The following is a 27,950-nucleotide window of genomic DNA, read 5'->3' as shown; positions in this document are numbered from 1 at the left end:
GTATTAGTACAGTTGCGTTAATGGTACGTATAAGCATGCATAATTTGCTACTTGATATGACGCAATTGGATAAATAATTGATATTTTCGCTCGTTGAAGTTGTTTTCGCAACTATAAAGTTTGCGTAAAGACGCAACGAGAATTAAAATTCAATATGAGACAAACTTTTTAATTTGAAATTATTTTATTTAAAAATTGAATTACAGTTTTATGACAAATATGATAGCAATCATACATATGATGCTAGATGAAAAAAGTTTGCTGGATTAGAATTAGATGAGAAGTTTGTGTATTTATTTGAGTAGGATTATTTATGAGCATAAAATAAAGTATCAATGTGGTTCGTTAATAGCAAGAAATTAAAAGTTTCGGACATATATCCTAGGTGTGTAGAAGCATATGGAGAGAAGAAGAAAGAAAAAAAATTGCTGTATAAAATGTGTATTGTGATTTTGTAAATATTCTTAAGCCCGATAGCTTGCACGACGGCATCCAAGTTTGATATCTAATAATAGTTTTCTTCGGGGATTCTCAAGTTTCTAGTGTAGCCGAAAGTTTTCATGTATCGGGAACACTTAATAAGTTGGATGATTGCACCAGAGATGCCTGATTTGCAATTTAATAAACGGTCAATATGCAGCAATGCATCTATGAATTGAAAATTCTTGTTTATAAAATATCAAGTGTGCCACAAAAATTTTATATATTATTATTACGGAGCAATCGCGTTGTGGAGTTTTAAACAAAAATAATTTTGTAGGATTTATTAAATAATTACTCCATGATAAAATGAATAATTAATCAAATGTTGCCTATTATTTTCAAAAGAATAATATTTGTATACAAAATGTATACATCAAGATTATTAGCTGTTTCGAGAAGATTATTATCTGTTTTGATATTTTCTGGATTTTTTTAATTTTTATGTTATTTTAATTTTTATATACTATATTTTCTGTTTTTTTTTTTAAAGAGAAAGACAAAAAAAAAGAGATTCTTTTTGTTAAAAAATATCAATTAATTTATATAAATAAACTAAAAGATTTTTCAATCTTGTGTTATATATATAAAATTCATAATGTTATCTTTTCTATTCCAGAAATCTGCTAAATATATACTCTTTCGTTTATAGTTATATTTGAATATATGTGGAGTTGCTGTTTATTCCTCAGTAATGATAGGCGCTGATAATCATATTTTAATTCACGATGACGTAATATAAGATTAAAAGCAAAGCTTATTGTAAAAGCGCCTTTATTGAACTTAATAAGTCAATAATTTATATTAACGCTACACTAATGTACCAACAATGCATTGTCTGAGAGGAGTGTATTGTGTGTGAGCTTCTATTTTCCCATTCAGTGCCGCAATAAATAAAAGCAAACATTTCCACTTAGCTTGAGTGCTATGGCAAACGTTTAACTATGTGCAACTGCAGTGTGGTTAACTGCAGAAATACATTATTTGGCTTTCCCTGCTATAATAAACATAAATAACATATTATATAAATATTAGAAATAGTTATTGTTCTTAAAAAATTATAAGAGATATATTTTTGTGAATTGTGTGTGTGAATTTGGGTATAAATTTTCCCTACCACAAATATATGAAAAAAGATTGAAATTAATATTCAATGAGAGATTAATTTAATTATATTTTATAAATTGTGTGAATATAAAAAAACATGATTTTAATATAATCTCTTAATATTTAATATTTTCTTGATTTTTTAATTTTTGTTATTTTAATTTTTATATAATATATTTTCAGTTTTTTTTAAGAGAGAAAGACAAAGAAAAAGAGATTCTTTTTATAAAATGGGAGATTGATTTATTTTTTACAATTTATGTCAACTTTATATGTATAATTAGCACGAATGAAAGCAGAAAATAAAACAATGATTGGAAGAAGGAATAATATTTTGGTGTGTAGTTATCTATATTTCCAAGTTACCACAATTATCGTTCTCGTATCATAACGGGTCTCTCATCGTAGCAGCTGTCGCGCCTGCTTTTATTAAATGAAATGTAATTAACTTTTTAACAATGACAGGGTTTCATATGATACATATTCATGTGACACTTTATCTCTCATATGTAGAAATCGCGAAAGCATACATATGCGTATGCGCACATAGTGACATAATTCGGTTTTTATTATGAGTGGCGCGTACAAGAGGGCTTATTAAATAGCGCTCTTTGTTGAAACGATCCCACGTGGTCGTGTCACGTGTTGCATTTTCAAGATTTCAGGTATAAAAATACGTCGATATTTGCGTTTTTTAAATATAATCCTTAGTAAATTTCATTGATTAATAGATTTTTCTAAAATTATGATGTTTTAATAATCATTTTAAATTGCATGGAATATATTTCTTTTAAAATTAATTTATATAAAAGAAAAGATATAATATGATTTTGTAAATAGTTTATATGAACTTTAGTGTTGGAAATGAGATCTCTGTGTATTATAACTTTCAAAATTTTAATATTAAATATTGAACTTTAAATTAAGTTTCTTTTCTCCGGCACAAAGTTCAGTTATTTATTTACGTTTTTTATTTAATTTGCCTCCAATTAATGATTTTGAATAAATTTTCAATTACTAATTACTCGTTTAGCAATCATACATTTTTGAACAATTTATAATATTTATGCTCGAAAGAGCAGTCTGTAAATTTTTGAAATACTTTGCATAAAAATGACTATGCAAGAGCAAAGATTATTTTAAGGAATAAAATACATATACATATACATATTAATATATTTATATAAATACATATACATATTAATGTATTTGTATTTTATCTACCTTCTATTCAAATTTAAATTAAAAGTTACTTTTTACTAATTTACTGTCGAAATTTTTTATACATCTTTATATTCTTAATTTTGTAAGCATTTACGTTGTCAACTCGTAATCTACATAGTCACGCGGTAATAATAATGTCTGTTATTATGGCAGCTAGCAAACATAATTGCGCTGGATTCTAAACGTAAAATTTTCCATTACATCAGCTATGCAGAGCATGCATACGATTTATGCGTTAGTTGCACGTACAAAGATTAGACGGATATGTCAAGTTGCAAAATCTTCTTAAAATAACCAGTTAATTATAATATTATGCGAGTATAAAGTATGGACGTCATAATTCTCTTGTAGATTCGCAGCGTATTTTATTTAACATAACACTGATTTATAAATTTTAATTTCATACTTTTTAGATGCAAATGCTTAGATGTTCGTATTTTTACTGATCGTGTATTAGGAAATTTTTAGTAAATTTCTTTATAATTAGAATTTCTTTATTAACACTGGTTTTTAATATTTCTCCTCGGATTAAAATTCTGTTTAAGTAAAGTTAATTTGGAATAAAGTTGATTATGAGATTTTATCTATTTGCGGTTCCCGAATTTAACTCGCTAAAATAGTTTAATCTTTATGTAACATCACAATAATGAGAGCGTCGCGAATTTTCGCAAAGCGAAAACCCATTTGTGGGACAAATAAAATTTAAACAAATGGAAATCTAAAGCCATAAAGTACATCTTTGAAAAGAGGAGGACGTGCAAAAAATGGATGTCGCTTTTTATTATTTCAAGTACGTCGCGAAATTCTTAGAGTATACTTTCCAATCGCCACTCGTAAACTCTCTTGTCTTTATACGTCTTTTCTCCCAGGCGCAGTGCGGAAATCTCGGCTCGATATTTCTTCCTGTTTTTCTCAATTTTGCGCTTTTCTCCCTCACGCGTTCAAGATATATACGTAACTATTGTTCCGGACAAAAAAGATCGTTACTACCGGTAATGGGGTAGTACGCCGGTTGCTTTATCCGGTCGCTTTCTGTCGATGGAGCTTAGTCTCCATCCGAGAAGTCTCTAGTTATAGTCGTAGGATTTGAGGAACATTGCAGCTCACAATGCCCATACGGGATAATTACACGGGGACGTCAGCCATTCGCGTAATCGTGCATCACACGCGTCTGCTCCATCGTTTACTGGATGCTGACGTTCAGCACGTATTACCGGTGGAAATGCCCGGAGATGTACTAACGAATTGACTTAGCCATTAGATGCATAATGCATTGTATCCGATATACTGTCAACACCGCCACTTCATATTCATAGTGCTCCCCTTCCGCAAAATCATATATCCTCTGTAAAAAAAAAACGATAAAAAATATCTCGAATCGATCTACCTCTATTTCGATTCTCCATTAATTGTCGTCATGCATGTTGTTATTCGCATGATTTCGTTTACGCAGATGGTACAGTTGGCTATCACCATTTCGTACTCTATGTATCGTACACTAACAAGTTTAACGTTACTCTCTGTGCGGTTAGCGCACTTAATTGGTACGTATCAGAATCGGCGGGCGCTCCAAGCAAGTTGAATACAAACTAGTTTTGAGTTACGTAACGGCTCGCTCGAAGAGTGTGGCCATTTGAGCTTATATTAGTTCACCAGACGCCCGACGCCGGTGATAGACGATGTAAGTGGAAAGCGCCGTTTCGTATGCGGTTAAATCGTTAAATGCGATCAGCCATAACGGCTGTCGTATCCATGTGGCGATACGCTGGCATGATTACAGACGCTTAAATCCAGCTTGTCCTTTGCGTCCGTTAATCCTGGATATCCAAATCATTTTGGCAATGGTATCGCCACGATCATAAGCTCAACCCTTATAATAAGGTACATAGAGTCCCTCAAAGTAATCTTACTGAACTTTGCCTTTCAGCTTTCGTTTGTACGAAGAAAATTAATAACTGAAGGTTTCATTCAATTGCAATGGAATATTCCCTTTTTCTCTGCTAGTTTTGATATTATAAATAAATTAGATATTAATAATTTTTTTACATTCTAGTCAAAAAATTATACGAGCAAAAATCTAAAAGAGAAAAATAAGAGAGATCCTTTCTTTGTCATGTTGAGTTTTTATACCTCTCAAGATTCATATTTTTGAAATTGTACAACGAAGAAAAGAAAAGTTTAATCTCACTAAATTTCGCCTTTCAGCTTTCGTTTGTACGAAGAAAATAAATAACTGAAAGTTTCATTCAATTGCAATGCAATATTTCCTTTTTCTCTGCTAGTTTTGATATTATAAATAAATAAATTAGATATCATAAATTTGATATTATAAATAAATAAATTAGATATCAATAATTTTTTCACATTCTAGTCAAAAAATTATACGAGCAAAAATCTAAAAGAGAAAAATAAGAGAGATTCTTTTTTTGTCAGTCATGTTGAGTTTTTATACCTCTGAAGATTGATATTTTTGAAATTGTACAACGAAGAAAAGAAAAGTTTAATCTCACTGAACTTTGCCTTTCAGCTTTCGTTTGTACAAAAAAAAAAAAAAATAAATAACTAAAGGTTTCAATCAATTGCAAGATTCCTTTTTACCCTGTTAGTTTTGACATCATAAATAAGAATAATTTAGATATCAATCATTTTTCCACATTCTAGTCAAAAAATTATACGAACAAAAATCTAAAAGAGAAAAATAAGAGAAATCCTTTCTTTGTCAGTCATGTTGAGTTTTTATACTTCTGAAGATTCATATTTTTGAAATTGTACAACGAAAAAAAGAAAACGTTTAATCTCACTAAACTTTGCCTTTCAGCTTTCGTTTGTATAAAAAAATAAATAACTGAAGGTTTCATTCAATTGCAACTCAATATTCTCTTTTTTCCTGCTAGTTTTAATAAAAGTTTCGTAAATAATTTAGATATCAATAATTTTTTCATATTTTAGCCAAAAAATTATACGAGCAAAAATCTAAAAGAGAAAAATAAGGGAGATCCTTTCTTTGTCAGTCATGTTGAGTTTTTATACCTCTGAAGATTGATATTTTTGAAATTGTACAATGAAGAAAAGAAAAGTTTTACGATAAATTCGTTAAAATAAATGCGAATATTAATTGAAATTCACAATAAATCAATAAAGAGAGAATTATTGATATTTCTTATTAATATTGGAGCAAAATATTGATATAAGAATCTACAATATTGAGAAATAATAGATCAAGTATCAGAATATCGATATTATCGTATCATACTACTACACTAATATGTGCGTATAATACGCTAAATTATTTCATTTATTCTCTTGTGCTCTCTGAAGATATATAATAGTTCTATCTCTGAAGATATATAATAGATCTATAATAGTTGGTTATTGCTAATTACATTGGTATCTGACATTTAATTTAAATTACCATATCGCTTTATACAGAGACAATATAGATGCTCGCTAGGCGTAATCATCAATTTGCTTATACATTGTTCAAACGCTATATCTAATGAAAGGATGATTACAGCCGATATGATGGCCTCGTAGCGGATTCAAGTGATTATACTAAATCCCTATATTCTAGATCGAATGAAACATTAATAAAGGTTTAAATATAAATACGTGATTAAAAGAATCTCTTTTCGACTGATGAAAGAATTTTTGTACCCAACGCGATTTATTTCTTTCTTTGAAATACTCGTATTTTGAAAAATAAATTCTTAAAAGTATTATATGTGCGCTTTTCAGATATATTTTTATTTTATTTTTCTTTTTTCTTTTAAGTGACATGAAAGTATATGCTCGTACTTTAGCGAAAGAAGAAATAATACAAGAGTGCGAGAGAGGAAATGTCATTTAGAAAGAACTATTGTCACGTGCGCAATTTATGAGCACCTGTCCCCGGTACATTATCTATCATGTCCGGGGCTTAGTAGTGGCTGGGTGCTATCCGCGCTTTTATGCATCCGACAAATGGAGTATAACACCGTACAGTCGGTAAATCAAGGGGAAATTACAATTGGAATTTTATATCGCACGCACGAGTAACGAATATGAATTATTTCTTGAAAATCGCTACGTGAATTTTGAGAAAAGCGTATCGTTATGGAAATCATAAACGGCCGTACTCGCGTGTTAAATATTGAAACAATAATTTACATTGCTACGCGCACGAGTGAATAAAATTTGGTATCGCCATCCGAAAAATAACATGCAAATTTTTCCGATTTTCGTGTGCAATGCAATACGCTGTATTACGTATAATAATTAGATCGAATTTGGGAAGATGCTTATTGGTTACTTTTTTCGATGAATATGATCGAATATTATCGAAAATGATCGAATTTTTCTTCATGAATATTTGATGAATTTTTGTTAAAATAAGCACTCTAGATTTTTTTTCAGGATATTCTCTTCAAAGAAATATCTCTTGGGAAGCATAATTATATAATTATATAATTATATAATTATGCTTCCTATAATTATATAATTATATAATTATATAAATATAATTATATAATTATAATATATAAATATAAATATAAATTTAAATTTAAATAAATATAAATTTATATAAATGAAAATATATAGTAATTATATAAATATTAATCCTGTCTATTGAAATTATAGGCGTTGAATCTTTCTTATGATGTTTTCTATAGATTTTTTTGGCTAAAAAAAGTAAAATTTGCTCTCTTCAATGGTAGAAAAAAAATCATGTTATATAAAAATTCATTTTAATTGAAACTTATTTAATGTATGCAAAATCGTTATTAATATGCGATTAAATTTTTAATATTCAAAACTTTATAACGATAGAATGTTATAATGATAAAATTAAATTAAAATTTTTTTCAATAATGTAAAGTACATTACGCGGTTTATTAATATGTGTTTCAAACATCGAGTTTACTTGTAAAAGCGGTAATTAATTTTTTACAGAAAAATAACAATATAAATAGGAATATTACATGATATGAACAGCATATTTTTTTTTTATTTTTTGCCTTAATATTTACTTTTTTCTAGAATATCGCTTTTTTCTAGAATATCGCTATTTACGTGACACTATTCATGTCGAACTTAAATTTAACACGATGTAAAACTCTAAATCATAAAAGTTATACATATAAATCCAATACAACACGCGCGACAATCCCCTGTAATATATTCGGTCACGTTTGGAGTTTAGCGGACTTTTTCTGCCACTGTACAGCTTATCAGACTTGGCGGTTTATGTGTTAGTATTGGTGCCAGGATGAAAAGATGTGCCATGGTAAAAGACGAAGGAAGTAACATTACGTAAATCGTCTAGTTGGAGGGAATAAGTTCAACTTATCTTACGTCGTTTAAAGTTTCCTTCGAAGTGCTTTTGTAACACGCATTAAAATTCGGACTCCGCTACTATACAGAATCCTTGGACCTTGTCTTCCGCAATATGAAAAATTATAATGTTGTTGCGCGATAATTTCTCAAATAAGAAGTTACGTCAGGCGAAAATTTATGTTTGTTGTATTGTTATCATGTATAATTAATCTCCAGAAAATGAAAGAAAATGTATTTATCTTTTGTACTCCGCTTTTAAAAATTGTAGTAGTACTAGATGTCATAAATCAATCTGTATAATTTTATTAATATAATTAATATAAATATAATTTTATAAATTCTAAATCTATATAAATCATATCTTTAGAAATCTCCAAAAATATTTACGATAAAAAGAATTGCTTTTATAAAAACACGTAATGTTTAAAAGGAAAGAATTTAATATGAAATTTTGAAAGTCGTGTTATATTACTTGATTAAGGTTTCGAAATTTATAATAAAAATCACATGAAAATTCATAATAAAAATCTGACAAAATCTGTTATATTGGCACATCTCAAGCATTCAAAAGATACACATAGATATCAATATTATAGTAACAATTACAAATATAATTTTTGTAATTGTGAAATATACTCTCTAACATGTTGAGGAAAAATTCTGACATTTTTTGTTAGTAATACACACATTATATTTTACAAAAGAATATTCTAATTAGTCAATTTTCAATTTTTATAAATGTAATAAATTTATTAATATTACATGCATGTGTATATTATATTTCAGCTTTGCTGATAAATATTATATAAATGTTATAAAAATGAATATATTTTTCATATAATTTTTACTGTAAAAATTTTCCCCGTATATAATATTTTTTTCTCAAAATATGTTTTTCATATTTCGCCACGAGAGAATTAAAAAGATTTAGAAAGACTTTAGTTTTAATCTACGCTTTAGAACGGATTTAGAAAGACTTTAGTTTTAATCTACGCTTCTTTCATTAAAAGTTGCGCAAGTTTTTGTGAGCCTATATATAATTTTTTGAATTTCCGCTATAATAAATATATCTAGGTGCGCAGTTAAATCGACTATTATATTGTAAACCATATCTTAAGGTCGGTATTTCTCCGTCACAATGGGGGTCTTTCTTTATTTCGCCGCTGGGAAGGGCAGCAAAGCCCGAGAAGCGTGAGATTATTCTCATGACGCCGACCATAGGTCCACGTTTCTACTTTATGATTGCACGCGGCATTTTCCGGAACGGCTTATCGGGTGTCGTAAAATGCTAAAAAAATGGCGAAGAGGAAAATAATGAAGATGCTAATGGTTATGTTTATACAGAGGAAAAGATTTTATATAGAAATTAATGTGAGCGCATTTTTTAATAATTTTGTTTCGCGAATATCGCGCTGCTACCTTGATAAAATTGACAGCGCGATACGCGTTTATTTATAAATATTTATAAAGTTGATTAAAAAAAAAGAATTATTCAATTTTGTATACTTCATGCCACCTACATTTTAAAACGATGCTATCCTGAACGTGGGTTAAACCGTGATGAAAATTCAGATGTGTGAGATTTTACACAACATGCTGAACAAATATGCAAACAGAAACACACACATGATTCTGTTTAAATAGATTGACTTCCTCTTCACAGTTTGCGCAGTCCTTTCTGAATTTTTCTAAAGCTTTGCGCGGCGCGGCGCATTATTTATTGTAGCAATTAATAATCGAATTTTCGATTTGATTCGCGTGGAATCAAATAAACTCAGTATACATTTTCTTGTATAATTATCAGAAAAGGTTGGAAAGCTGCCAGAATTTCGCTCGGTTACAACTATTTCGAATTGTAATCTCCATCATTCTAACTTAACCGATTAAATTTGAGTGATTGAGAAATTATGGAGATTATCCAAATTCCATTACTCGCTAATCATTGAACTCGCAGAACTCATTATAGAGATTTCCGTATCTTACGTGTTTAAATCATGTTTCGAATTGATCATCTCTCTCACATGGCTCGTTATATGGGAAATAACTCCATTTATATGCATTGTAATTCTATTGCTACCAATAAATTATATCGCCTACCGTTATGGCTTTACTGGCCGCAAATATTGGATTATTTTCCTCAACTAATTTTATTTTATGCTTGTATAGCAGCTTTGTGTGGTGATTAGCTGTTGTATTAATAATGCAGTTACAACGCAAGCTGTATCGCCAAACGTGTAAATGAAATTACGTTATAAATAATTTAACTGAAACGATCGATTCTCTTTAATCTCTTCCTCTCTTTCTCTCTCGCTCTTCTCCTTTTTTCTTATATTTCCTACGACTAAATCTTCTCAAAGTATACTTATACAAAAGCCTTAGAGTACTATACAGACTTTTTGAAATTTACACACAATTCTAAAAGTCATTCATGCAGACATTTCTATTAAGAAATTTCTATTAAAACTTGAAAAACATGAATTTATATATTTAATTTTTACGATTTAATAGTTTGATAATTTTTAAATTAAAAATTTAATTTTTATAATTATCCGACACACAATTGAGAGTTTATAAATTTTTAAAATTTAATTTATCACAAAACATTCTCTTTTCTCTTTTGAACATTACTTATTTAAAATTATTAGAACTATTACAGAAAACTGTGCAATTTTGAAAATCTTTTCTCGCGTTTTATCGCACTCTTTATATATTATATTTTTATTTCTCTAATAATATCGTTTGGACAAATCTCTCTCGAGATTTAAAAAAATGTTAACGCACTCAAAAACAAGAAATAACGTATCAACAAATATGTGAAACGCGAATATTATGTACATTCAAATGAAGTGTTCTTTCCAAGTCGCCTCGATTCGCTCGTCTGTATTTTTCACAGTTGGCAGATTAAATAGATTCGATGAATTTCGGTCGGTTTTTCTAATCCTACTGTTTGTTTTTCCACGATAGACCCAAATAGTTATGATTATTGGTTGATTTCTTCCATGCATATAGATCGCTTGATTGCCGGAATACAATTTTGGTTCCGCTTAATTTTCTTTGTTCGTTTCTCTTTCCTTTCGTTCTTTTCTCGTTTCCGCTATTTTGCTACTTTATTCCTTCCTCATTCCTTTTCTCGTCCTCTTGCTTGTTTTCTTCCTCCCTGAATTCTTCTGTTGAATCTTTCTATATATTTCTCGCTCCATGTCAGAGCAGCCGCAACGTCGTTACAACCTTCATAAAACTTTGCGGCCGTGCGAAGTTTCTACGAAGTTTGAAATTTATTCGCACTCGGTTTATCGGCATCGCGCGAAAGATCGGCAATCGTAAACGTTATAACCACTACTCGATCCTATGATGTCGCAAGGAAAAGTGAATCTTGCGCGGATTAGTGCCGTCGAATTTGAAATATTGATACGACTTTAATAGCAGCCTTCTCGGGTTAATCGCGTGAAGTCGTGAAATGAACATTGATAAAATAAAATATTGTAAAAGGAATTTTAGATGAATGACCCTTGTCGCATTTTAAAATTTAATTTTCTGGAGCAGCTACGAGACAGGTAGGGTAAATAAAAAGCGAGCATAAACTTCCGTTTCAGGAAGTATACAATTTTTACAGTTTCATAACCATTTTAATCTGGGGGGATCGTGAGCTCTTCACATTTTTAATTTACGAAATATATTGAATTTTTTAAGAAATAATTCTGATTATATTTTCACATTAATTTCTGCGTATGATTTTTAATTCTGAATTTAATTTGGAGAATTTGCCGCGATAGAATTTTAATTTTTGCGGTGCAATTATGTTTAATAACGAAAATAAAGAATTCTACCCTGAAATGCACTTGGGGGCAATATGTAAATCTATTCGAATTAAAACTTTATATTTCGTGAGCCTAAGTTCACGCTTATTTTTATTCACACTGATGATTATTTGCATGCGCAGAAATGCTCGCGTGCTCAATGACACGATGCACAAGAGATATGGTGCCTCGAATAAGTCGAGAAACTTTATCGTCGCACTTTTATTTTGTTGCGTGATAGGAGCATCCTGCAATCATGTAAATATTTTCTCGCGTATATTACGAGTCCGGATAAAGTGCGCGAATATTTCACGGAATGAAATGGACGGATAAATACTAATTGCATCTGTTGGTCGCCAGATCTATCGGACAAATTGTATTGCTATTTATTCTCGCTTATATTGCCAGATCCGGCGAAATTAATTTTTGAATATGTCAAAAGAAAAAAGTGTAAACAAACGTGCAATTAATATTATCAATACATAAATAATTAACATAAAAAATTAACTATTATAATTTATGAAAATTAAAATTTTATTTTATTTTATTTATTTCTCAGAAAATGTACATTTCTGTATTATTTATTTAATTTTTTTTTCTTTTATAAAATAGGATTAAAAGGAAAAATAAGATTAGAACAAAATACCTATATGCAAATAAAATGGAAATCTTGGTTTGATCGTTTAGATGCTTATAAATTAGGTTTCTCACATATCACAGTCAAACGTAATATCTTATTTCTCATTCACTTTATTTTATCAGAATTTTGAATATTAATTACAGAGACATTTAATTTTGAATATTAAAAAGTTGCGAAGGGGTGCGATCAAACTTTTGTTAAGGGTGAGTCGGCTTCAATTACTCACAGAATTCATTGACGCGCAAAGAATTGTGGAGAGCTGGAAATATTTCTCGTAAAGATGGTTAATGATTCTCTCGACCTGCGAAATAATAATACAAGATTCCGCTGTGAAAACTTTATCCACAACAACCTCTTTGTTTGCAGAATGAAAAAAATGATTTATTTATTCTAATCATCTATAAATCTAATATGAAAAATGTTTTCGCGAGCACAAAACGTTTTTCGCACGCATACCATCTATCTAATCTGCTGGATAATATATACGCTTGAGATGTACTCCAAAAGCATACAAGCTCTACGGAAAGTATTGTCTTTCAACCGAAGCAATTAATCTGTCATAGGCAGCGGAGCAATCAATGCGCAAACTAATTTCTCACGCAGTGCGCGAAATCCTTCGGGGCCGATATTTTTATTGCGAGCCTTTGACGTGCGATACTTTCGCAAAATTGATTTTGCTGCATAGCCGAAACTCGATCCAGTTCGAATTTACTATATAACGGCCATGAGACTCGCAGCTGCCCAACTCTCGATTGTATCCAGAGTTTATTCGGCGAATGCGTTCTAAGCGGAGAGCGGTAACGGCTCGTTAAAAGTGGGCAGGTCGAATGTACGTGTCCGCGATCTTAAAAGCGTGAAACTGGTCAACCGGCGCGGCTCTGCATTGTAAATGGCAATCGCGTGCATCTGATGGGAGACGAGATCGTCGATCCCGTTTGAAATAGCGAGAAAATCTGCGTGGTTACCCGCAACTTTTCCCTCAGTCGTGCAGACATCTGCATCGCAGATGCGGCCGGTGAAAAACTCTCTGCAGCTTTCCACCGCCGCCACAGAAGCGTGGATTATAATAAACCTCGTCTTGATTGATTATAATTATTAAACTTTCGCACCTCTCAATTGATTTGTAGGTACCCGTTTTGGCCGCGAATTTGTCAAACAAAAAGTATACATATTTTTTAAATATATTTACATACGTTTTTAATTTTTTTAAATATATATATATTTTTAAAATATAATTTAAAGAATATTTTTAAAAATAGCATATTATTCTAATTAAAATATATATAATTTAAAGAATATTTTTAAAAATGACATATTATTCCAATTAAAATGAGTAATCAGATTTCTTAATATGTAAGAAAAGAGCTATTTACTTTTATCAAAATCAAGTAAATTTAATTTTAGTGTTTTGATTTCCATTTTTAATATGTGTATTAATGTATCTATATTTTAATTTTTTTGAAAACATTTTGAAAAATACTCCAACTATATTTAATTTAGTATTATTATTTTTTAACATATTGAAATGTCTATAAAATTACCTTACGTAAAGTTACCTTACGATTTATAAAATCAAATATATATGCGCAATCAAATATACATATATGCAAAACAATGGAGAAATTTTTGCACTAATATTTCAAATGGTACAAAGTAAAATATTACACAAGTGATGCGTTTCATGATTTTTTACGAAAAACTTCAAGACATATTTATTTCTATTCAACATGTTGTATATGTACATGTTGTAATGCATGTTGCTCAACATGTGGTATAATAGTGAAGATGAAAACGTTGATATATATTTTATTTGCCGAGTGGTATTTGCAGCTATTGGCTGGGCGATGCAAACTCTTTGCATTGAGTTTTCGAGTCTGAATTTCTACTATACATCAGTGCGGGACACTCGCATAATTCTAAATCGCGCAAGAGTTGTAATTCCCCCGGAGACGCCCTCGGGATGTTTATTTCTTAAATATTTCCGATCACGTTTCTCGGGAATTCAATCGTCGATATTTCATATTTCGCTGCATCCGTATGTATCCGCTCGCATAATAACTACTGTACATTGTGTATGTATATATTTATCTCGGCGTACGCGTATGAATCGTAATGCCCATGAATAGTTAATTTCTGCTGCAAATGAGAAGTTATGACCGAATAATTAATAGATACGAGCGATATACGATAGTAATGTTTAGTTAACCGCCGGCGTATTATACTTCCCTCGTATTAATATCACGAGTAGTGATCTGAGTAAGCGAGAATTACAATAATTCGAGCGCGCGCGCTGAGCAAATTTTCATATGAAAATCTCGCATTTTTTTGCGCCAATAATTTTTTTCCCGATTATGATTTTGCGGGCTCGAACCGCACATGTATCCTTCGCATGTAAAATACGATCGTATAAACTTTTGTTACAATTGTTTGTGTTGCACGTATACGAATCGATTTCGCGTTACTCTTTCAAACGTGACTTCCGCACTTCAAATTTATAAATAAAACGAAACTGAGTGCGCTGCCATAAACCTGAGGAAAGTAATAAAGTTCTTTCATTTAAGTTGTACACTGTCCCAGAGAAACCTTCCGGCAGAAACAGTAGCAACAATGATAAATTAAAGATACAATCTGCGATTGCGTCCAAGATAGAGTACGGATGTAATAGTTTGTCATTGGTGAAAAATCGATAGGAAGTGCATCTCGTGTATATCCAACATCACCGTTTACGATGGTGTAGATACATGTGCGAATCTAAATCTCACGGATCGAATCGTTGCACGATTATTTAACGCATATAGCCATTTCCAATTCTCAGTTTAGCAAAAAATAAAAGTAAAAATGTTCGCGATGTGAGCTACGCTTCTTTAATTTTCACGAGTTTGGATATATCGTTTCGCGACAAAAAAGAGATAAATATTTCTTTTTTTTTTTGTTATTATTTGCGAGATTTATGAAAAGTACATATATCAAAACTCATATGTACTCTACAAAACTACATATGTAATCTGACACTTTGATCTGATTCCACGTACATCATAATCATCAGAAATATGAAAAATTATTTGAAATAAAAATGTTAAGAACATTAGAAATATATTTTCTCTTGCTGTTGTTTTAGAAGATGTAAAATTGTTATACAATATTTTACAATCAGACTCAAGTAATTGTTAAAGAAAGCTCTACGTGCTCATAATACACTATTTTTTGTTCATAATATGCAAACTGGTCCCGTTGGAACTAAAGTAGAATGCATGCCAGCAGCTATTTGAAATGAACTCGTATAACTTAAAGTCTCTCGGGGTATCTTAGCCTGGCTTATATTAATTGCGAGAAAGGCCAATAAGCTATAGATGTATATGCTTTCGCAATTTGTATATGTGTCTCGAGGTCAAAAATTGATTCGACTCCGGGCTCAAAGTCTATTTTATAATATTTGGTATATACTTAACGAAATTATATGTGTTATTTTAGAAACGATATTACGAAAGAAAAATGCGCAGATTTATATATTTATCGAATACATATTGGAAATCAACAACTCTACGAGTTGTTATATCAAATATTGCGCTTTTATGCTCCAAATAAAATAAAATATATTTTAAGTGTGATTTAATATAAATATGATTTGAAAAATATTTTGACCATTATATAAAATAAAATAAAATAAAATTATATAATAAATATCAAATAAAATTATAAATAGACGCTTGCATTTTCAAAGCGATTAAATTGAATTTTGTTAGATACATAAATTTGCGTTTCTCTGTAAAAATATATTTTGTTTACATTATTTTATATTTTTATATTTTTTGTTTACATTATTTTATATTTTTATATTAAAAATTTAGGATAAATATTAAAAATGTGAAATTGCAAATGTGATTTTACTTTTCCGTGTTTTTGCGACGAAATTTTTGGATGACAGACAAGATTTAAAAAGAAAGAATAGTTTTTTTTATTAAAAAATGCATGTCTTGTTCGACAAAAATTATAATTTGATCTCTTCCATATACTTTAAATTTTTGTATTTTTCTTTGCATCAAGCGACATCGTGCCGCTTCCATTATAGAATTTTACGAGCTATTTAAAGAACGAAAAGACTTTAATCTTGAATATTGATGCAATTAAAAAAAACCACGTGCAAATCACTGGACCTCTCGCAGAGTCTTCAAAGGAGTTCGAAGCAGCAGCAGCAAGCAATATACACTCGCGGCAACTTTCGTTTGATCATGAAAGTTACATTATGACTGCCAATGAAACCCGCATTTTTTCCCCTACCGTTTTTCTTGGCGAGCAACCTGCTCTTTATTTTATGTCGAAGTTTTAGTTATTTTTATCATAGTCACCTTTCACAACCTTTTTGACGATGAGAATTTAGATTGTAGAAAAAACACGGAAAAATGATGTTTCTAGCAAAGTTTGCGTGTCTTTCCACAAGAACGGTCTACTTTGAGTTTTCTTTGGTTGGTTGAGAGAAAAATCATTTTTCATGGATTTAAAATGGATTATGCATTATGAGTTGTAAAAAGATGCTAATTTTCTAGATTTTTTTTTAGAAATTTTATTATAAATTACCCTTAATTAAGAAAAATTTAAAGAGGATAAATTCTTATGTTTTATTGAAAAATATTGGATTTAGAGAAGAATTTTTGGTCCAAAATTTATTCTTTTCTTAATGTCGTAATCAAAATTTAAAAAAGTTTATTTTTCTTATTCAGTTTTATTTTTTTTATTTATGTTAAAGTTTCGTAACTTTCTTAATTACTTTATTGTACTGTATTTTTCAAAGAATCTGTGCTCGAAATTTTTATTAAAATGTTTTATATTTGACTTCAACAGAGTCTCTCGTGGGATAAATATATCATCTTTATTCAAGTTGTCCAGGATTTTAGTCTTTTAATGACTCTTTTTCATTTCTTTATCTTTCTTTCATTTTTTGATTTTTCTCGGTATTATTTCCGACTTTGCTAAATATCTTTACTATACTATACTATCGTAGCACTTAACAATCGTTATATTTCGTGTAAGTATACTAGTGTACGTAATCCATTCGTATGCAGTGAATTCTTAAGCTGAAATTTTATTGTAGTTTTTGTGGTAAAAGGTCGCACCATTTAATATTCCCAGCTAAGGTTCCATTGCGAGAAATAAAACTTAGATATCGCTTCGAAACTTTGTTAAATTCTACACACGATATGATATAACATTGATAACAATTAATAAGCAGAATAGAAAGAAAAAAGATTATTTAATAGCATAATTAGCATATATAATTTAAAAAAGAATTAAAGTAAATTAAAAAGTAATTTAAAAAAGAATTTCTTTTTTTCAAATAAGCTTTTATAAAATGCAAGTTTCTTTTAAATTTTTATTTAAATTATCCAAGTACACCTATCAAATGGAAATACATGCATATAATTAATAAAAAATAATATACAAATAAAAAATAATTTATCCAAGATTGCTTTGTTGTTATTTGAAGCTAGTCGAATATAAAAAATATATAATATAAATCGTTAAGAAAATAATTAGCATTTGATCAGTAATTTATAATCTCTATTTTTTATTTGGATTTCTACGTCGAATGAATAAATTTCGGGTTAATTATTTGTTTTGATACATTTATGAATTGTGGAATTAATTAATTATGTGCACAATCATTGATTGTTGTGATCGCGTTAGGAACGATGGAGTGAATCATGCTGCGCTTCATTTATCGTTAGAATGGCACTTGTGTTAGTTTACACACGGAACATATTATTAATCAAACTTTGTGATGAAGTTAAAAATTCAAGAGCTACTTCCTCCTGTCGGTCGCTCTGAAATATGCAAACGCGAGCTCGTCACGTTCAGAATGCATAGAAATGTTGCGCAATTCCTGTGCCGTCGAGCGAATCTCGACTATGCGTTCTGTCCGTGCCAGTCTCTCGAAACCTCTTCAAACCTCAGAAAACCCATCAGACTTTGGCGGGTTTAACGATTCGCAAGAATCAGTGGAAGCGCGAGTTGACGGATAAAACATGCGCGAATTGCACGCGCATATATTTTCGCGCTGTTGGCGTCTAAATTTTCCATAAACTCGATCGAAGTAGCTGCGGAGAATTTTTTGCTTTTTCGCGTACTCTGGTTTGAGTTCCGGATGGGTTAGCTCAATACGGAGGTCTGCAGAAACGCCGTTTTCTCATGTTTCTTCGACAGGGAAGACGGACAGATAAATGCACAGAAAGATAGATAGGGGATAGGTTTCGCCGGAGATAGAAGATGGGTCTCGCACTCAGAATCTCCGATCGTTCTCGGGATTATACGAAAAAATATAGATAGATACTCTGTAAATCGCTCGTGTAAAAACATCGTCGAGGATGATTTTACTCGTATGATTTATCACGTTATTTGAGTCAGAAAAAGATGAGGGTTTTATCAAGAGCGTTTACTCAGTTTCGGAACGCTATTTCCGAAAATTCCATTATTGCGTTAACTTATGATATTTTATAGATCGTCGAAGTGGGATACTTCAACTTATCCATTATCGAGTCGTACCAGAGGGTAAGAGCGGTAGAGAATTGGAGAAACCGCAACCGCACGATACAGGGTTTCGTCCGCCGCGGTTCGTAGGAACAGCCGTTCTTGCTAAACCTATTGCTTCCGGCAATATCATCGTTAAGCTCAGAACGAAATCGTTCGGTCTTAAAACTTTCTTAACACGCAACTTTACTTTAGACGCTCGCATATATTTCGATTTATTTCATCCTTTCTGTAAATTGATTACATGGATTTTTGAAATCTCTTGTTAAATATTAATTGCGTATATTTTATCTATCAACTATAAGATATTCGTACATTGAATATGATATAATGATGTAATATTAATATTTTATTTTATTCTTTTTTTATTTTAAAAGATTAATTCCTTTTTTAAAGAGGAAATTTTTGAAATACGATAATTAGTATAATATGAAAATATGCATTACTTATTAATTTTTCTTGATAGAACCATCGAGAAGTAGGCAATTAGGATCATTTATTCGATTTTAAGATGAAAGGTTTATGTGCGTTTTTGCTGATTGAAAAGGAGGAGAAACGATAAGAAAGAACTCATTGAAAGAAATCTTCTTCATGCTATTATATATATTTTTCGTCTTATTATTCATTTTAAAGTGAAGAAAATAAGGGTGGTACTCGCCTAGAATCAATTTTCTATCATTATACATTTTTTTAATATTTTATCTTTGATATGGTAACAGGATGAGTGGATATGATTGATATTTTAAGTGATTATATCAATCATTTTATTTTCCATTACATGATCATGTTTTTCTCAAAGCACATATCTCTAAATCAATTTTTCTGTATTAAAATCTCTATGATAAAATTAATTTTCTAGATAAATTTCTATTAGAATAATTACGCTTAAATTATATATGATTTTATAGTGCAATTTTAAAATCTATCTATATATTTTTTAAACAAAACAAATCTGTCTATTCATCATTTTTCGTACGAAATGGATTAAATGTTTTTTAAATAAAACCAATAACGATATCTTTTATATCACACATTGTACATCACATACTTTTTATATCGCATACTTTTTACATAGTAGAAAGATTATGTTATAAAGAGTCAAAGGGATTTTTCCTTTTTATTCAGAGTCGGCGATTTACGTTTAATAAAAGATAAAATAAAATAATAATTTAATAAAAGATAAAAAAATTTAATAGAAAAAGCTATAATATAAGTATGTCTTTATTTGTCTTATTAGATTAATATTAATTTAAATTTAGGAAGTAAAAGTTGATTTGTTAAAATTTTTTTTAAAGTAGTAACGTTATATGTTTAAATTTACGATGACGTTTTATAATTGTACCAATATTGATATAATTATATCATTACATACAATTGAAGGTTTTAATCGTTCGATCAACTCGTATTCAAATCTTTCTGTAATATTTAAAATACATACCGTTTCATGTTTATGCAATTATAAAATTCCTCAATAAATTATTATGCGAAAAAATGGAAAAAAATGGCGCGAATTGCACGTCATAAAATCTCTCTGTCAATGCAATCGTATCGTGGCATGTTTCTAATTGTACATTATGATACATATCGCAACTATTTTATATTATATTCCTATTATTATATTTATATTTTATATATACGTATCGCGATTTTATATTTATTATTTTATATTTATATTTTATGTGTGCGTATCGCGGCTATTTTATATTATTTTCACATTATTTTATTATATTTATTATGTTTAGATTTTGTATTATTATTTTATTATTATATTTATTATATATTATTATACATTATTTATTATATTTATATTATTCGCAGAGAGAGAGGTCTGGTATGAAGCGGCGACGCGGGCGATTGAGGCGCGGATCAGGGCGGCAGCGAGTTCCAGCGTGAGCGGCACGACGCCGCCGGCGGGGGTGGCGCGCGGCATCGTCCTCTTCGTCGGCGACGGCATGGGGATGAGCACCCTGACCGCGGCGAGGATTCTTTCGGGTCAGCGTCGCGGGAATCCGGGCGAGGAGACGCAGCTCGCGTGGGACAACTTTCCGGCGGTGGCGTTGGCGCGGGTGAGTACTGAAAATGAAAAAAAAAAAAAAAAAAAATACAGATTTTTCTTTCCTCTTTCTTTCGCGAAGAAAGAACGAGACGCATAAAACTGGCGTTTCACGTGCATGAAATTCACAGTAAATTTGAATCGGGTCGCAAATTTCTCTGTCAGATTTGCGCACGTAAGATCGACGTTTTACGGATACGCCGAATTGGCGATAAACTCGAAATTGACATGTGTCGTTCGAGTAATGAAAAAACTGGCGTTTTGTAAAATAAGTTAAATTCAGTAAAATCTGAATTTCCCAATATTTCATATTTTATGAACAGCGCTTTAACGTTTTTTGCCCTTTTTCAGGATAAATATTATAGGATTATTTAGTACAATAGTATAATAAAACGACGATTATATCTCGGATATTGATTTTCTTTGACTGATTGAAATCTTTATTTTAAATCAACGTTCCATTTTTATCATCACATTTTCATTTGATTTTTGTTTGTTTGAAAATTTTATTGCGAATAAACGATAACAAATGTATTATTTTTAGATTGAGCAAATATTTGTGATGTTTTATTACATATATACAATCTGCTCTGTAGACTCGAGAGACTTTGAAGAATTATTATTATTTTTCAGAATATACTTTCTTTAATATAATTTTTTAAAGAAATAATTAAGAATAATTATGTAAAGTTATATCAAATTAAAATTTTATTGAAATTCACAAGTCTACATGAAATAAAATAAAGAATAGGAGTTATCTGTTTGCATTGAATAAAATCAAACTTGAATCAATAGTTTTTAATTAAGAAGCTTTTGCTGTCTTGACGTTTTTCTCAACTAGGCTGCTATTGCAGCCCCTTTTATAGTTGAAAGTAATTACGGTGCTTATACGATACTCCATACGCGATATCCGTACGAATTATATCGCTGAAAACTATCATGCAAACGTGTTCTTTTTCCGATCACGACGTGGATAACATCGAGAAATCGCTGATATTCGTTTATAATAAGCGATACGCGAAGGAAAATCCAATGTGCTGAATTCACTTCGTTAAGGTAGGCAGTAGGATATTTGCATGCAAATTTAATCGAAACGCGCGTATACGAATTTCTATGTGGATTACAGATTGCGTATTTGTATTTTAATTAAGTTCACGGTCAAGTATTGGTTTGCGTTCATTTTTTTTGTTTGTAGATATCCTACACATTGCAAATTAAAATATAAATATGTATTGTTAGTTGCTATTTTCAATGCAAAATTTATTAATTCTGTTTCATCAACGATTTCGCTCGAATTCTTTTGCTTGATTTTATTCCTATAGCGTTTATTACGCCTTTTCTGGTTAATTCTCTTTCGAATTTCTCTTTATTTTTCCCGGAAGAAAATCTTTTGTCAAAGACTCTTTGGGATCGGGCAGACCGCCTTTATATTGCTTGGAAATTTACTTATTACTGGCAGTCCTTCGTCTTCGTAACAAAATTGAAGGTTTACAATTTCCTCTGTCAATTTTCATAATTCATAATTAGTTTGATAAAATGAAGATTGCTCGGGAAAGAGAAGTAGAGAGTAAATACTCGGATATTTTCTTTGATCTTGCAAGTGGCAAAGAATCATCATAAGAACAGAATATCGTTATACTTTATGCATTATTTTCTTTATTTATTATTGTGGTATTTTGCCACAAAATAAACAAAACTGAAATTTCAATAGAGATTAAAAAAACATGCATTTAGGATTTTATATAAGTATACTGTAAGTATACTGTATTATCTTTTTTAATTAAATTTTCTAATTATATTAAAATTTTGTTTTTCTATATACAAGGTAATTTACTAACTCTTTTGAAAAAAAGGAAAAAAAGAGATTTTAAAAATATTTTTAAAAACTACTGTATTTTAATTATGCATATAATAAATGAAATGAAACAATTTAATTTAGATTTATTTTAAATTTTTAATAACAAAATAAAGTGCTATTTATGTGCTATTAATGTCAAATAATTAAATAATTAACAAGAAAGATATTATTTTTTTATATACTTGAATAAATTTAGGACTTATTTACATCAAAAATACTTTGTATAAATTTCTTAAAGAGTTTTTATTAAAAATGACGTTTGAAGATATTCAATACATATTTTTAAAATTATATGTCAAGAGTTATTAATGTCAAAAATGCACTATCAAATGAAATCACTATTTTGTAACTTTTAATTATATGTATTTAATTATTTTTTCTTTTCATTTCAAATAAAAAATAGTGAAACAAATAGTGAACATTATTTCAAAGCAAAAATAATGGTAATATTTGTAATAATTATTTTATATAACATATGATTTAATAAAAAAATTTTTTTTGAATTTACGAAAGAGAGATCATCTCTTGTAATTTTTTTGAATATGATTCTAGCTTTAAGAAATTGCACTATGTCCCAATTTTGAAAAATTTGCTACTAAAGTTGCAAAAAAGATATTTTATTATGAGAAAAGATATTTTAAAAGATATTTTAATATATTTTATTATGTTACAACTATAGAATGTGTTGAAGAAGTTTTGTTGTAATCAAAGTTAAATATGTTGTTAAGATTTTCAGCTTTCAAAAGAATTGCCGATTATAATTAATTAGAAATTCATGATTAAATGTAGATTTTATTCTAAAAGTTACGAATAAATTTCTTTTGAGGGCGAAAAGTCTTAGCAACATACTTAATCTTTATTGCAATAAAGTTCAAATATGTCACGTTTTCTAGCTATACCATAACAATTTGCATTAAAATATTTTTGTAATTTTAATTAAAAATTTTTTAAAATTGTGTCATCTTTGGGAACAATTTAAAAATCAGAATTATATTTAGCATAAAAAATACAGAAAATTATAACTTTTTTATATTCTTTCATTAAAAATTCTATTTCATTAAAGACTCTGTAATATTAAAAATATTATTTCTATAAGATAAAGCGTAACAATATAATCTTTGATCAACAAAAGACTATTGTACGCAGCCAAGATGAAGGTACATTTTCAGACTTGAAATTGTACGTACTGGTATAGAAGCGATTTGCTGTCAAAACTCGTTTTGTGTAAGGGGATTCAAAATATCCATCACGGATGATATTGGTGTTTGCGCACGAATTTACGTATGTATGTATACGTACGTGTATGTGTTATCCTTTGCGCGTTCGTTTATTTCACGTGCAACATTCTGTTTTCCACCGCGTTTCAGGTATGGTTCTTTCGTACCTTCCATATCTTCGGATCTCTCTTCCGTTACCTTTCATTTTCTTTCCCGAGAACGCGGGGGACGCGTGTCTCGAAGCTATTGAGAATATAAAGTACAAAACTTTTCAAGTAAAGTCCCTGTAGATTTCGTGTATTCGCTCTGCACTGATTACAGACCTGCTTATTATCCATTTGATATAATCTTACTTTTCATTCTCTCCAGCTAGAACTGAAAGTTGATGCGAGCATTTGAATCCGTAAGATCTTGAGAATAAAAGCTCGCTCGTATAATGACGTTTGGATGTCGCGGAAACTTTTCTCTTATTATTTCAGTCGCCTCTCTTTCGCTTTTTGCGATCAATTTAGAAGAAAGAGAGAGAAAGATAGAATATAAGCATTCAACTTTTGGTTTTCGTGGTCTTCTCAAGCAACTTACATTATTTTGATGGTAATTTAATTTATCGAATTATCTTTTGGAGACCTAAATATTGTTTCTGCGAATTTAAGGAAACAATGCGTGCGGATCATTTCCTTTCTCGTAATTTTTTTTGTCCTTTGTCAAGTGGTATTACAGTTCCTTGTTCCTCTCAACCGTTTCCACCAGCACTCTTCTGCTTATATGACATACATCTGAGAAAGGTTGTTGGTCGGAAACAAAGTTGCCTGAATAGTCCCTTGAGAACTTCCTCAGGGGACTAGACCGGCGTTGATAGGGGACTTGTTTATTTTCGTGTGGACATAAAAGCAGGACAGCGTATGTAGCGGTTTATGAACAAAAACAAAGTGGAAGTACAAGTCGTATTATGTAAATATGGGTTTTAGGAAGCCATATTTAGTTTGTTTGAAGTGAACGAGTTTGTTTACCGTTAAACTACTAGCATGCTTACTTGCATGTAACGTAATATGGGATTTGTTTTATTTTAACGATTAAATTGTAATTTAATAGGAATTAGAAGGCATTAACTTTTATCTTGATAATAAAGAGAGATCGACAAATCCTTAGTTCCTAGTTAGCGAAAAGTTAATGTTCTGTTAATTATGAATGTAATTGTATTTATGAAATTAAGAGAAAGTTTTTATGGATTTTTCAAAATATAATCAATTATATAGAAATCATGATATAATTTAAAACATGTAATCATTTTAAATTAATTATAAAATTTGTTTATTTCTATTTTTTACTCATAACGTCTCTTACTTTATTATCTTTTTTTAAAATATCTTAAAATAGTTTTTGATCTTATATCAAACGCGTAAATTATCGTGCACATACACACAAAACGAATTAAAAGATATATTATTTATAAATATTAATAATATATTTATTATTACTATTATTAATTATTATTTTTGCTTTTCTGAATGTTCATCACATATGTCGTGTGAAATCAATCGTTAACTTTAAACGGACATCAAGTGATTATTATATTATTTATATTATTTATAAATATTAATAATATATTTATTACTATTATTAATTATTATTTTTGCTTTTCTGAATGTTCATCACATATGTCGTGTGAAATCAATTGTTAACTTTAAACGGACATCAAGCGATTATTAAATTACATGACACCTGCACAATTGGATATACACTTCGACGATCGCTCGCTCATCACCACGAATTTATCTTCGAAATATCTAGCATGTGACATTTATCAGGATAATAATTAATTGTGGGTTACGTAGGCGCGGATGACTAATAGTTAAGCTGCCTCGACGTATCGAACTGACATCGATCATTCGCGTATTTGCTACCTTTAAAATCCTCGCAAAACAAATTGTTATCCGGCTATTTCGAAAACAAAGCTTGTTGTTAGATTGCTGCGGATAAAATAGCTAAGTTAAGGATTTGATTACTTCTCATGTGATTTATACGCAAAATATATAATTGTGTATAATTATATATTATAAAATTATGTATCAATTATACACGTCTTATGAAAACTCATTTAAAAGGAATCAACCGTTCATAATTCTTTATTAATTTTTTCACATAATTTTGAATCTTACACATGTTTAAACAATTTTTTAGCAACATCTTTTAATTGTATTTTTTTCTTATCAGCATTAAAAATATATGAAATTTTATTATATATCATATTATTTTTCTGACAAAATACTTATGATTTTTTTCTTAATGTTTATAAAAAGCCAGTACTGAGAAAATTAAAAGTATGATTAAGTCGATGAGCAATAAAAAATTATATATACTATTTTGTATTAAAATCGTATAATTAATAAATATTACTATTTATAAATATTATTTACATATCGAGAAAAATTTAAATATGTATTCAATTTGTCATAAATTAATGTCTTGTGTAAGCGAATGAAAGTACTACGTATGAATACAGGACAATACGTACCGAATGATTCATGAAAAATTACGTTGCGCCTTTTTTACGCTGCACTGCACATGTCTTTACAGCTAATGCACACAGAAACGGACACGACGAAAATAGATTAAAAATACTAATAACGTTTTTCTGTTTTATGAAAAGAAGAATTAGTGGGAGATACGTGCATTACGTGAATTATTTAAATCACTATTGCATAAAATATGCCGCGAAATATTCTATGAAGATTTTCGTTGACGTATGCTGATTAAGTTATTCTTTCGTGATGTGAGTATTATATTATGCGTCATTAAATTTTTGAATTCTCTTTTTTTTACACCTAGTGCGAGAGAGATACAAAGAATCGAGCACTGAAATAAAGCGAAAGCCAGTACGACGAGATTCCCTTTCCGGTGCGCAAACATAAAAATAATTCCACACTCGAAATGCCCCTCTGACACGTTTTTCATCGCAAATTGCGTCAATTTAATCGAGGCACGGTCTGCTAAATATCGGACAAATTGCGTGAAATTTACAATCGCGCATTTCATTTCGCATCGCTTTTGCCGTAAAGTTTCCCCCCCGACCTATTTTCGAATAATAACATTTAAGAAGAAACTGTTTCAGATGATATTAAAACACGGAGGTATTTTGAGAGAGATGCGGATAATTTATTTAAGATTCATAAATACGTATTAAATTCAGTTTTGTTATATAGAAGCAAAAAGAGTACATATGTATATTGGAAAAGAAATGCTAAGTATTATCAGCTTTCAAGACTTCAACCTTCATTTTTTTTATGATAAAAGTTGGAGATTTATTCACGCAGTAATAGCATCTCCATAGTTTGACGCCGGGAATATTTTAAAGGAACATCTTTAATTCCGAATTCAAATATATTGCAGCTCTTGCTTCCATCAACGCGATTACGATTGTTAAACTTAAAATCTAAGATAAAAAGGAGCCATTATTCATGGAATTATCAATTCGAGTAAGAAGTTGAAAAAGCTGCGGAAATTGACTCTTAAAATATTAAAGAACTCTTTTTACCTCTGAATTTAGCATGCTGCGTTTTATGCCAATACGACGAAAAGATGTTTATTTATAATATTAAATGTTACGTAACATCTTAACGCATATTTAATTATCATAATTGATATCTTCGAAATTTAAAACATACTCCTTTTTCGATTCAGACTTTGGAACACATTATTTACGCGGGGTTAATCTCAACATAAGTAAAAACACAATAAA

General features: G+C 29.8%; 1 protein-coding gene across 1 annotated transcript in view; it reads left to right on the top strand.

Moving 5' to 3' along the window:
* LOC105254371 (alkaline phosphatase) overlaps positions 1-27,950 on the top strand; it is a 213,365-nt gene that overhangs the window by 3,988 nt on the left and 181,427 nt on the right. Inside the window, exon 2 of the mRNA XM_025409998.1 lies at positions 20,902-21,149. Coding sequence (XP_025265783.1) covers positions 20,902-21,149 — 248 coding nt within the window. The remainder of the gene's footprint in view (positions 1-20,901; positions 21,150-27,950) is intronic.

The sequence above is a fragment of the Camponotus floridanus genome, unplaced genomic scaffold (assembly GCF_003227725.1).
Source record: "Camponotus floridanus strain SB8 unplaced genomic scaffold, Cflo_v7.5 scaffold3, whole genome shotgun sequence".
NCBI lineage: Eukaryota > Metazoa > Arthropoda > Insecta > Hymenoptera > Formicidae > Camponotus > Camponotus floridanus.
Note: the sequence above shows the minus strand (reverse complement) of the source record. Positions and strands in the feature narration are given on the sequence as shown.